Source organism: Babylonia areolata, chromosome 18, assembly GCF_041734735.1.
Source record: "Babylonia areolata isolate BAREFJ2019XMU chromosome 18, ASM4173473v1, whole genome shotgun sequence".
In the NCBI taxonomy this organism is placed as follows: Eukaryota; Metazoa; Mollusca; class Gastropoda; order Neogastropoda; family Buccinidae; genus Babylonia; species Babylonia areolata.
Genome location: NC_134893.1, coordinates 43,578,797 through 43,591,973, shown reverse-complemented (window position 1 = coordinate 43,591,973; position 13,177 = coordinate 43,578,797). Strand labels below are relative to the sequence as shown.

The window sequence follows — 13,177 nt, the reverse complement described above, 5'->3', positions numbered from 1 at the left end:
TAATGACGGACCTCAGTAGTTCAGGATTCGGGTGTCTGCAAATGTGCACGATAACCAAAAGGAAAAAAATCGCTTGTTTGACTTCATGACCTTGCGTAGAAAGTATGTAAATTATATAATGAATAATAAATATATATATGTGTGTATAAAAGAAGAAGAAAAACAAACAACCAAACAAAAAAACCTTCTCGTCGATACTTCTGTTTTCAGTGGGTCCATTGACGTGAAATCGAGATATATTTTGCTTGGTGGGGGAGCGAAATCTTTTAACTTCTTTCCAGCCAGGGGCGGTTGACCCAACTTGAGCCAATCGATCCGTTGGCACTGGTCCCGAAAAATGAAGAAAGGAGGCGAGCTTCACAAGATTTCTGTCCTCTCTCTGTCTCTCTCTGTCTCTCTGTCTCTGTCTCAGTCTCTCTGTCTCTGTCTCTCTCTGTCTCTCTCTCTCTCTCTGTCTCTCTGTCTCTGTCTCTGTCTCTGTCTCTCTCTCTCTCTCTCTCTCTCTCTCAATATTCTGGCTTGTTGTTTGTATGAGAGAGAAGAATACCGATTTGCCTCGTTGCGGTTGGTAGGACGCTGGACTATGATACCCCTAAACTGGAAAGCATTTTTCAGCTCAGTGGATGATACCAGAAAAAAAACATGCAGCATGGAAAGTAATTCAATTCCAGCTGGTTATTGCCCAGCCAACCTCAAGGGTCCGTCTCGATTGAGGCTGGTGTGGATGGTACTAATGGAAGGTAGTGTTGATTCTACTGGGGTGTGTTGGGGGTGGGGGATGCAGTTACCGTAGTAACACAAGATAGTATCAATAGCAAGGTGTAACAGGGTGACGTACCGAATCTGTCATCCCCCTGGTGCAGCCGCGTTCACTATGCGTGAAAGCGATCCATACTACACACCCCTCCCCCCTCACTGGCTTTTCGGCCCCACCATACAATACTCTGATGGAATGCCCTCCCTACTCTGAGGTTCAAATGCCACTGGCTAGCGGCCATGAACCTGATCGACCATGCTCGTTGGAAGCAGGGCTACTGACCGCCATAGTTTAACGCCCCTGTCACTGAGTGGATGCTGTTGTAACGATCGATCCCTGCTGACCAAGATATACGTGTGGGTTTAACTCACTCAGTACGGCCGGTCCTCTCTTCTCCTCTACACAGACCCCTCGGATGTCCAGTGGGTGTCTGAATGACCGGGCAACCTTTAGCTTCCGTCGTCAGAATTGTGGTATTCTTTGTCAACATTCACCTCTTCAGTATAAGAGCCTTCCACTTGCAATATTTTGATGATGGTAATTGGGGTGAAACGCTGTTAACGTCGTCTCTTTCGCCGTTCGTATGGAGAGAGTTAACAAGGCGAGATACAGCATCTATCACTGATGCCGCCTTTGACGGAAACAGAACAAAGACAGAGTTCGATCAAGACAGTGAATAAAGCGTAGTGTTTATTAGAAGAAAAAAAATATATTTAAAAATATATGTATATAAAGCTGTCTGACTACTTCATGAAACTGAACACAAAGGCGTGTCCATGCAGAGGAGAACAACCGTCATACAAGCTGAACGTGCATTCCTAAAGCCACAGGTTTTGTGCACATAAAAATGGAATCGAACCAAGCTACCCACATCACAGATGGATAATAATAACAATGAACAACAACAACAACAACGTTGTTATCATAGAGCGCTTTCCAAAGAATCCCAAAGCGCTTTTCAACAGCACAACACAATATACCCACATATCTCCGGCACATAAAACAAAACATACAGGGACACACACCCATACTTCTCCTTACACACACACACACACACACACACACACACACACCCTTCCCATTCTTTCTGTGTCTGTCTCGTCCACTGTCTGCCCCCCCACCCCACCTCCCAGCCCCCAGCCCCCCTCACCCACCCCCCTCCCCTCGCCTCACCTCTCTCTCCCTGTGAGGAAAACCCTCACCGATGAGGACAACCGCCAACGCCTAGTGGTGTGAGGAAGGAAGGGGTACTAAACGTAGGATTTACGAGGGGATACCAGGCCCACACGTGTTGAAGGATTCAGGGCACTCTTCTGTCTCCCCCTCTCCTTCTCTACCCTCCCACCTCTGTCTGTCTGTCTGTCTGTCTGTCTCTCTCTCTCTCTCTCTCTCTCTCTGAATTCAGCCTAAATATTATAGTAAACCTACGTTGTTTAAATTGAACTTACTGATGTCATCTACTTCCCCTGAAGTTGTTCGCAAATTTTCACTATTTTTATACAAAGCTTTCAAATTCAGAGAAATGGCTACTTCGTGAAAACGCTGTTTGTATTCTTTTGTTTGTTTGTGTTGTTTTTTTCTTTTATTGTTCTACACATTGTACTGTAATGCTGGTATATTTTTGTTTGACTGTGTTTATTGATGCTCACAGTGTCGTGATGTATTGTTTGTAAAATAATGTTCACATTCCCCTTCATAAGGGGCCTAGGCCTATACATGAATAAACCATCTCTCTCTCTCTCTCTCTCTCTCTCTCTCTCTCTCTCTCTCTCTCTCTCTCTCTTTCAGCCCAACCATTTTGAACGATGTGTTTCATAGCGACAGCATCGTCGATTTTCTCTCCTTTACCTTGGAGAGCCCCTGTGTAGGAAAAGAATGGGTTCGTTTGTGGTTTGTTTTGTTTTGTTTTTTGTTTTTTGTTTTTGTTTTTTTTTAGTTTTTAATGTGGTATCGTTAGACGCAGCTCTGAGATAAGCTGCGTCGTAGGAGATGGCTGGGTCACAGATACTAACTGGTGTCTGAGGCTGAATATACAGTATTCACTTACTTTTTTTTTTCCATGGTGTTCAGTTTAGCACTCGGAAGAACAAAGACCAGTTGGAAAGCAAGTTTCATATATGGCACAAAAAAACAGTTAAACATTCTTAAACAAAATTTCAGATATTCCTGTCTTCAAGAGAACTAATCCTTTCCAGTTCATAATCCCCCCCAACCCCAACCCCAAAAAAGGATATATTAATATGTTAGATTTCATTTTCCCAAAGCGGTGGATATCAACTGAACGCATAAAATGACGTCATAGTCCCCATCTTCTTCTTCCTCTTCTTCTTCGTTCGTGGGCTGCAACTCCCACGTTCTCTCGTATGTACACGAGTGGGCTTTTACGTGTATGACCGTTTTTACCCCGCCATGTAGGCAGCCATACTCCGTTTTCGGGGGGTATAGTCCCCATCAGTTTCCAATGCGGCACGTCATACCATGATCATAACACGATAAGCACTTGTAAGTGCTTACATGTGTGTGTTAATGCTTGCAATAAATCCTTTGATACGTGAATACGAATGGGTGCGAGTGAGACAGAGAGAGAGGGGAGGGGGGGGGGGACAGACGGGCAGACAATCAGAAATGCAAACAGGAAACAGAGACAAACAGGCAGACAGACTGACAGACAGAGGGACAGTCAGAAATGCAAACAGGAAACAGAGACAAACAGACAGACAGACTGACAGACAGAGGGACAGACAGACATGCAAACAGGAAACAGAGACAGACAGACAGACAGACTGACAGACAGAGGGACAGACAGACATGCAAACAGGAAACAGAGACAAACAGACAGACAGACTGACAGACAGAGGGACAGTCAGAAATGCAAACAGGAAATAGAGACAAACAGACAGACAAACTGACAGACAGAGGCCGATAAATAATTAGTACTTTGACCACCACCCAAATAACAAAACAATGTCCAAACAGGAAAATAAATGAATGAATAAAATTAATAACAAAGCAATCTAGCTGCCCTGGGACTGAAAGGGCAACGTTCCAAGTCCGCTCTGGTTACATCTCTGGGTCCTCTCTAGTCGGGCTTTTTCACGACAAACTAGTTCCCTGTCTGAACAATGCAAACACATCCTTATCGGAACTTCGGCTCTCTCTCTCTGTCTCTCGAAGTCTTTCTTCCCGTGTGTCTGTGCACTAGTGTGTGTGCGTGTGGTGGGGTTGGATGGGAAGGGGGGAAGAAGGTATGTGTATGCGTGCGTGTGTGTGTGCACGCGCTGCTCATGTGTGTCGGTGTGTCTGTGTATTCGTACGTGCGTGCGTGCACGTTTTCGTGATTTTGTATGTGCGTGGAGCGCGCGCCGGAAAGTATGTACTATGAGAGACAAAGAGATAGAGAGTGAGAGGGGAGAGGGTATGCCAAAAAGTATGTGAACTGTTTTGACTGTCAACATACTTCATGTTTTGAAAGCACTGGTACTGGACAAAGTCCCCATTGTATTTTCCCTCGGTGTGAAACTCACCGCACTCGGAAAGAGTAAGAGCAAAGCGCCGAGGGAGCCACTGGAGCGAAGGATCCTTTTGGCTGATTACACAAGATGAACATGTCGGCAGCTTACAAGACCGAGGGACTGATTTTCGCGGATTGTTTTAGAAGAAACAAGCGGTCGATGCCAGTGCCACAGGCTCTGGTGAAAACTAAACAAAACAAGAGAAAGGACCAGACAGAATAGGACAGGGCAAAGACAGAGAAGAAGGTGTGACTGACAAGGCAATGCGACTTTATACGCTTTAAACAACAGAAAACGACTGATGCATACTTTTCATGTGCTGTATTCACCACAGCGCGATACAATAACTTGGACTCGCCAGCTTGGATACTATAAAATACGGTATAATATTTTACGACGCTCGGTCGCTAGCCAGCCCCTGCCCATAACTGACTGATGACAGAGAGTTCAAATGGAAATACTGAGGTCGTCCTGTTTCATGTCACCCACTTCACGGATACTGACGCGTTTGGGGATGTTGCTCAACTTTCCTTATGAACACTTTCACTTTCTGGACGAGTTTGTCGCTGGACTGTGTTATGAAAACAAGTGTGGAGTATAGCCGCGTCACGAAGTCTCACAACCTGGTGGAGTGATGGCCTAGAGGTAACGCGTCCGCATAGGAAGCGAGAGAAACTGAGCGCGCTGGTTCGAATCACGGCTCAGCTGCCGATATTTTATCCCCCTCCATTAGACCTTGAGTGGTGGTCTGGACGCTAGCCATTCGGATGAGACGATAAACCAAAGTCCCTGGCAAAATTCTGTAGGAAAATCCACTTGGATAGGAAAAACAAAACTGCACACAGGAAAAAATACCAAAAAATGGGTGGCGCTGTAGTGTAGCGACGCACTCTCCCTGGGGAGAGCAACCCGAATTTCACACAGAGAAATCTGTTGTGATAAAAAGAAATACAAATACAAATAAATGGATATCCCCACAGTAGTATCGTCAGGATCATCCTCATCCAACATCACACAAACACAACAAAAAAGATGGCCCCCCCAAATCTGTAGCTTTTCACGCCCCAGCTGCTGCTTTCACTGTAATATCAGTTTTTATATCTCCTCCACTTCCATGCCTGTGATGAGTTGGGGTCAGTCCATGATGTCGGCAGATTCATGGGAGCTGTCACTGGAGCCGGAGACGTCAGTGGTGGCAGCGGTCTCCACTCCAGGGCGAAGCCCTTCCTCAGGCTGGCTCCGCGACAAGGCAATCATTGCCGTCAGAAATGTGGGCTTAGTGGGCGGCGTTACGCGTATGCTGGATCTGAGACAGACCCTCAAGGACACCGCCAAAGTGACTCAGTAACGATGGGGGGGGGGGGGGGTTCCATCCTACCGGCTGGCTTCACTGGGCTCAGAACACTGAGGGAGGGAATGACAGATTGCAGTGCGATGCAGTGTAGCCCAGACATGAGGCACTGTATGTAACAGTTTGTATGGTTTCAGTTTAACATTTAGATACAGCATATCCTTTGCGGGTTAAAAATAAGATGGGGGTATGACGGTCACACACACACGCGCACGCGCGCGCGCGAGCACACACACACACACACACACACACACACACACAATCATGGGAGAGAGAAGTAACAGAAACAGCGATAAGAGACTGATAGCGACAGTGGCAGGGAGAAAGACAAACAGACAGATAGACAGGCATGAGTAATGATATAGTGATATTAGTGTTTTACATTTCCAGCCTTAATGGGTACTACAGGTTATCTCTCAGCAAAATGGCACAATCACTCGAGCAAAAACGAACCAAAAAATGTGCACGTCTACATTAATCACCAGTGTGAAGGTGTAGCCATGTTTATCTTGATTTACACATCAAGTAACTAACCACGTTATTCAAGAAAGAGAGGGCAAAGGAAGGGGATGGGGAGTGGGGTTTAGAGAGAAAGAGGCGGAGACAGAGGGAATGAGGGAGTGGGAGAAACAGACCGAGACAACCGGAAGGAAGTAGCGCGTTGCTTCTTTACGACAAAACCGTCCAAACCAAACCGCAAAAAAAAGTGTGAAGTTTGGAGCATCAAGTTTGCTTCACGCTTAGAAACTCACCAAAAGACGTCTGGTTCAGACAAGAGTTTAGTTTAATTCCACAAATTTCTTTCTTTTCTTTTGTGGTAAGGGAGAAAGAAGATAAGAGAAGAGATAGAAGACCAGAAGGGAGAAAAACATGAATAAATACGAAATGGTCGACATTATACATAGACCTTTATGCATCGGTTAAAAAAGGTTTTTTAAGACCGAAAATAAAAGGAACAAAAACTCCGACGTGCAGCATAAGGGGGACAGACCCATTGGAGTGTGGGTCGTGTTGGGCTGGGGGTAGTGGGGGTGGGGGGGTATAAGGGCTATGGCCGGGAGATGGTAGGGGGAACAGGGCCGGGTTGGGGTGGGGCAATCTTTCTTGTGTCAGCGGTAGTGGAAGGAATAAAAAGGCATACACTATACTACCACGGGATCCTTCTCAACAAACTCCCTCCTCTCTCCACCACCACCACCACCACCCTCCCCCCACACTTCCCTCCACCCCTTCGACTTTCTTTCCCCGGCCAAAGCCTTCCCCCCACCTCCACCCCCATATTATGGGAGCTGTCAAGGAGGGAGAATGGGGCTCTGCCTGCCGAGAATACCTGTTGGACCGGTTCGTGTCGTCACAGCTTCTGCTTCATGCGTAACCTTTTCCCTACCCTTCCCCCTCCCTCAGTCTGGCCTTCCTCCACCCCTTACCCCTACCCATCTCTCCCGCTGTCTCTCTCTCTCTCTCTCTCTCTGAGTCTTTCTTGTGCGACGACCCCTCCACAGCCATTCCCAAAGACTCGACCTTTGTTTTTGCAGTGTGCATGCATGTCGATCAATCGTTCTGGCCTATTTGATGTGTGCACAAACTGTGCAAGTATATGGAACTGTTAGGAAACAGCTTGGTTCTTTTTTTTTAACATCGAAGCCAACTTGAGTTCATGCGATTATCTCCAAGTCACTTTGATAATCGTGATGTTGTAATGTTGATGATGATAATAATAACAGGTAAATGAGCAATGACTGCTTTGTATGGTCTCTTAGATGTCGCAGACACACACAAACGTATATACGTGTGTGCACGCGCACGACTGAGCTCGCATGCATGCATTTATGCCTATCCTTGGGTTGGCAGTGCTAATGATACACACTGACACATATACGGCGTACGCGTGTGCACACGTATTCACGCCGCGTGTCCTTTGGTGCTAATGACACACACAGACACATACATACGTGCGCGGTCGTAATTCGTCATGTACTCACGTGTATTCTTGGGTTCAAATCATGGCTTCATCAACAAGTTGACAGACTTTCAGGGCAGTGTAGGCTCCTTTTTTTGTATGTATCAGATTAAATATTTAATGACCAAAACAGTCTAACGAACTCATTTTCAATGCCGGCCGGCGGTGATTATTCCTTTCCTGGATGACAGCCTCATAGTGCAGTGACTGTAAGTCCATTCCACAGTGACCAAGACCAGTGAGATGGACACTGTTCAGGGCAATGAACCATACCAACAATTGGGAACAGGATCAGTTCTCTGAAGAGCGGGTAATTTCGCCCGGCCGCGCTAACGCTGAACAGTTATCTAAACTAGCAACAACAACAACAAAAACTTTAAACCGGATCCAGATAAAGATCACCGGGGCCACCAACATGATCAGTTTACCATAAAATTATATGGTTTTTTGTTTTTGGTTTTTTTGTTTGTTTTCGTTGTGTTTTGTTTTTTTTATTGTTGTTCTTTTTTTTAAGAAATATTATTTTGTGCTTATTATCTGCTGGCCATGACTAATCATTTCTGATCTAATTTGCTGGAAATACATGATTAACCTCGAGATATTTGCACCGACTGTTACTTCTTTGTCCTCGTATCCTGACCCGGATACCGAAACTCGGGGAAATCCGCCCATAACTTTTGTGTGTGTGTGTGTGTAATGCAGCTGAAAAATAAACCAATAAACACACTGAGGTAAAAAAAAAATTTTAAAAAGTTAGTTCTCATTGGCCATGGTAATGACACACAAATCAATTGTGATAGATTTTTCGGGTTTTTTTTGTTGTTTTTTTCTTTGTTTGTTTTTTGTTGTTGTTTGTGTTTTTTTGTTGTTGTTGTTTGTTTTTTGTTTTGTTTCGTTTTTGTTTGTTTGTTAACTATTAAAAATCAATGACCACAAGGCACGGAAGTCTTCCAGGGCAATGACTCTTACTTAAATCAGTCGGTTCAGTCCAAGTCAGTGTGACCAGCAAACTGTTTGCGGGGAAGAGGTGGGACCGGTGGTCGGGCCGGCCGGGGGAGGGCATGACAAGGGCGGGCGGAGGTTCAAGTTCAAAACACTGAGCCATGCAACGTCAGCAAACACAACAGTTCGATACTGAGCTGGCAGTCAAGTCACAGTGCTGTAACCGCAGCCTGGACCAGCTGTTCAGACGCACTGAACGATTCAGCTGCTTCAGACCTCGTGTGTGTGTGTGTGTGTGTGTGTGTGTGTGTGACAAATTTGGAAATGACAGATTAGTATTGTGCTACAACAAGCTGAAGTATTCAATGGTCTCCCCTCCCTTCTCCATTCCTCTCACTGCTCACGCCCTCCCTCCCCCACCCCCCATCCCCTCCCACCATTCCCCCCCAACTAAGTTGACACAAACACAGAAGCGGGCAGACAAAGAGAGACAGACAGACAGACAGACAGACATAAAACAGAGACACGGAGCCAGAGAAAAACACCTGGCACTCCCTTGATGATCGGACTACAGATGGGCACGTTTCCCACCGTCAACGAGCCTGTCTTTTGTACCTTTCCCCTGCATGGCCAGCATATTTGGCGTTCCATCAGTATTGATCGACCCCGAAGTTAACTCACTGAATCGTGTACACAGCTAGACCTATATATATACTTACTTACTTTAGGCGCTGTTCTTACCATTGCTACTGCTGCTGCTCAGGCGCAGATGTTACCCGGCGGCCAGAGAAAATAACAGTTTACAAATACTATAATGACTGCTAGAGTGTTCTGCTGACTTGTCCTAATTTCCTTAGTAGGTACTCAGTGTTTACAGCGGCGCGCGCATGTGTGTGTGTGTGTGTGAGTGTGTGTGAGTGTGTGTGTGGGGTGTGTGTGGGTGGGTGTGTTCGTCAGTGCACCTCGCATACCTGTACACTCAGTACACTCATCTTCCTGCCACGCACTGAATTCTGTAGAATCGTCCCATCCCTGCAAGTCTTCCCCAAAGCGGATATTGTCGTACCGACATACCACCGGGCTGTTTGAAATGTCACTATGTTTCATCCTCCGTCCCCCTCATGTCGTCATTGATGTCACTGACAAGCTGTGATTACTACCTTTTGTTGTTGCTCACCTTTGGTAAATGTGTATTGTTTTTTTGTTTTGTTTCGGGTGTGTGTGTGTGTGTGTGTGTGTGTGTGTGTGTGTGTGTGTGTGTGTGTGTGTGTGTGTGTGTGTGTATGTGTGTGTGTGTGTGTGTGTGTGTGTGTGTGTGTGTGTGTGTGTGTGTTTGTTTGTTTTGTTGTTGTTTTACAATCAGTTTCAGTGTTCGTTTTTCGCCAATTCATGGATCATGATATATTATAGTCAGTTTTAATAGTACTGGAAGGACAAACTAGGAGGGAATTTTTTAACGGATGAAAGAAGCATGATAATGAAATATCGACAAACTATTGGTGGAACTTGTCACGACAGCGCGACAATTACAATTTTGTGAAAGGTGTAAGTCAATTAATTAATCATGCACAGACAGGTATTATTACCACTGATGACTGAAATGCATGGCTTGCCTGCTTTTTCAAATCAACCGAGAAAGCCCGGATAACATATACAGCATGTGATCAAGTTTCAAAATAGGCTTCAAAGTCCCCCACCCGCCCACCCCACCCCCACCCCCCAAGGCCCCCCTCCCCTTCCCTTTTTTTTTTTTTTTTTTTTTTTTCAAAGGGGGATCGACTGGTGTGACGTTATGTTTCTGACTCATGGGTGACACCTCAACTCAAGCGTGACGGCAGCCTATATACGGCAATATTTCTTCCACCACCATCCCCCTACCACGGATGTCTTTTCTCTTCTTTTCTGTCCTTTATTTGAAAAGCCTTTTAAAATCACACACATCAAATAATACCATGTCACGTTTGAACAGATGTCAGCCGGTTATCGTAGCCCTCGATCCACGAACTGAGCGGACTATTTTTGCCAATTTCGAGATCCGGGTCGATGTCATATTTTGACCCTGAAATATACAACTACAGAGAGAGAGAGAGAGAGAGAGAGAGAGAGAGCTCAGCAATGTTCAACCCAGGCCTGGGGCTCAGTTGACTGTCAATCTCACTTGTATCAGGATCCTGTTCGGTGTTGTGCGTAAGGTTTTCATTGGACAATTTGTAATCGGGGTTTGTGAAAAAATGCGATCGAAATTACATTATGAGCAACTTGGAAAGTTCTGCATAACATTCAGCAAATACAGTTTTTACTCGTCGCCAGACTTTCTCGATCCTCGGTGTTTCGGTGTAGGCTTCTCCTCAGTTTCCTTTCTGCATTCTCAGGCTCTTTATCTGTGTGTGTGTGCCAGTGTGTGTGTGTGTGTGTGTGTGTGTGTGTGTGTGTGCAGTGTGTGTGTGTGTGTGTGTGTGTGTGTGTCAGTGTGTGTGTGTGTGTGTTTGTGTGTGTGTGTGTGTGTGTGTGTGTGTGTGTGAAAACCGAACTGCATCCCGAGGTATACGTAGCACTAAGATCATCATCACTGAAGTTATCATACCGTCAAACCTGGCAGCTGAATATTACCCATTGCTTGACCGTGAGCTGACTCCGTCAAGTTTCTGAAATAGCGGCGGTCCACTGGTACTCATCAGTGGCGACTCGGTGATCATAGTGTTAGAACGTCAAGTTATCCGGAAAAGAAATGCTGCCAGTGCATGAGTATCAGTGACAGCCGTAACCATTCCGGATGGCATACTGGTAGTGTTAATTGCAGTCCTCAATACTGATGTCAATGACAATACCGTTTATATATATATATATATATATATATATATATATATATATATCGATTGAGCCTCTGTGACTAGTCGAGTCACTGATTCGCGGCTAGTGTAGCGTGGTCTCTGACTGATCATCCATCGATTCACCAGTTGTCACTGACACACTGGGCCGGCGACTGAGCACGCCGCGGCCGGCAACTGAAGATCACGGTACACACACACACACACACACACACACACACACACACACACACACTGTGACACATACACACACACTGTGACACACACACACACACACACACACACACACACACACGCACGCACTGACACACACCGTCACGCGCACACACACACACACACACACACACACACACACACACACGCACGCACGCACGCACTGTCACACACACAGGATATATAATTGTTTAAGTTAAATAAATAAAATAAAAAATGGAGAAATAAACATAAAAAATAAAAACATTTTAATGGTCTCCAACCATACTGCAGATACTTTACTTATCTATTTCATTAATGTTACTGCACGGCGGTCGTGCTCGGCCCGGGGGCGACTGACGTGAGTGACGTCATGTACAGAATTAACACTGAACGCGAACAAACTCAGTGATATACAATACTTACTTTCCTATCTCTCACTGGTCACAGCAGTTCAACCCCTTCTTTCGTTCTTTTTAGTGAGTAATAATTACAAAACCTGACTGCACGTGTCCGAAAGCCTTAACTAACTTTGAAACGGCCCCCATAAGGTGACGTGGTTCCGGACGAATTATAACCATATATGGAAATAAAACTACAATGAGGGGAATTCCGTGACTGGACGGACAGCCACCGACATTGAAACGACGGCGTCTGCTGCGCCTTTGATGAGCTCATCATTTTACTTCGAATGACGTCACCCGTTATCCACAAGAAACATTCTAACAACACACACAGCCACATACTCTTGACAAATTTGTTCTGCACGGAGGACTTTAACTTTGGTCTGAAGTGGCTTGTTGGGCAGTCGTGACTGAACACTGGGCGTGCCATTTGCGGTCCCATTAGTCACGTGATAAACAACAGCCATTCGCTGCTAACCCTTCTGGCTCACACTGTCAGCGTCCACAACCGGAAAAGTTTTCGTTCTTTGGAGTGTCGTCCTGTCGAAGTGTTCCAATGGATATTGCTTAGCAGGGACGTGGATTTACATTGCAGACCCCAGTTTGTGTTTTTGCTGAATTTTTCAGCATTGTGCTTTCGTGTTTTCGTTGTGAGAGAGAGGCTAACTGACTCAGTCCGAGTCGGGCCAGTTTTTGTTGCAGTTTTCTGACAAAATGGCGGATTTCGAAGGTGCAGAGGAATTGAGCGTGAGTGAACTGCGCTACTTGACCATTGACAGGAGTATCATCAATGATCCTGCTGTCCAAGCAGAATGGGCATCGAAAAAATTGGTTTGGGTGCCAGACGAAACGAATGGCTTCGTTGCTGCAAGCGTGAAAGCAGAAAAGGGCGATCAAGTGGAGATGCAAGTGGAAGAAACCGGCAAGAGAGTGATGGTGCACCGAGATGACATCCAAAAAATGAATCCTCCCAAATTTAACAAGGTTGAGGACATGGCAGAGTTGACTTGTCTGAATGAAGCATCCGTCTTGCACAACCTGAAAGACAGATATTATTCTGGCTTGATTTACGTAAGTACAAAACAGGGTATGAGTGACAGCACTTGCATGTCGATGTCGTCTGCTAAACCCCCCGGCCTCCACCCCTCCCCTCCCCCCATGTGCTTGTCACTCCCACTGCCAATCCCCTTTACTACACACTATTGGAAATATTTGTATTGCGTAGGATAGG

General features: G+C 45.7%; 1 protein-coding gene across 5 annotated transcripts in view; it reads left to right on the top strand.

Moving 5' to 3' along the window:
- Positions 1 to 12,250: 12,250 nt before the first annotated feature.
- LOC143292799 (uncharacterized) overlaps positions 12,251 to 13,177 on the top strand; it is a 50,111-nt gene continuing 49,184 nt past the window's right edge. For 4 of the 5 annotated variants that reach the window (XM_076603383.1, XM_076603384.1, XM_076603381.1 and 1 more), the window contains exon 1: positions 12,251 to 13,017. In XM_076603383.1, coding sequence (XP_076459498.1) covers positions 12,661 to 13,017 — 357 coding nt within the window. In that variant the 5' untranslated portion in view covers positions 12,251 to 12,660. The remainder of the gene's footprint in view (positions 13,018 to 13,177) is intronic. The other variant, XM_076603385.1, reaches the window with a different exon arrangement.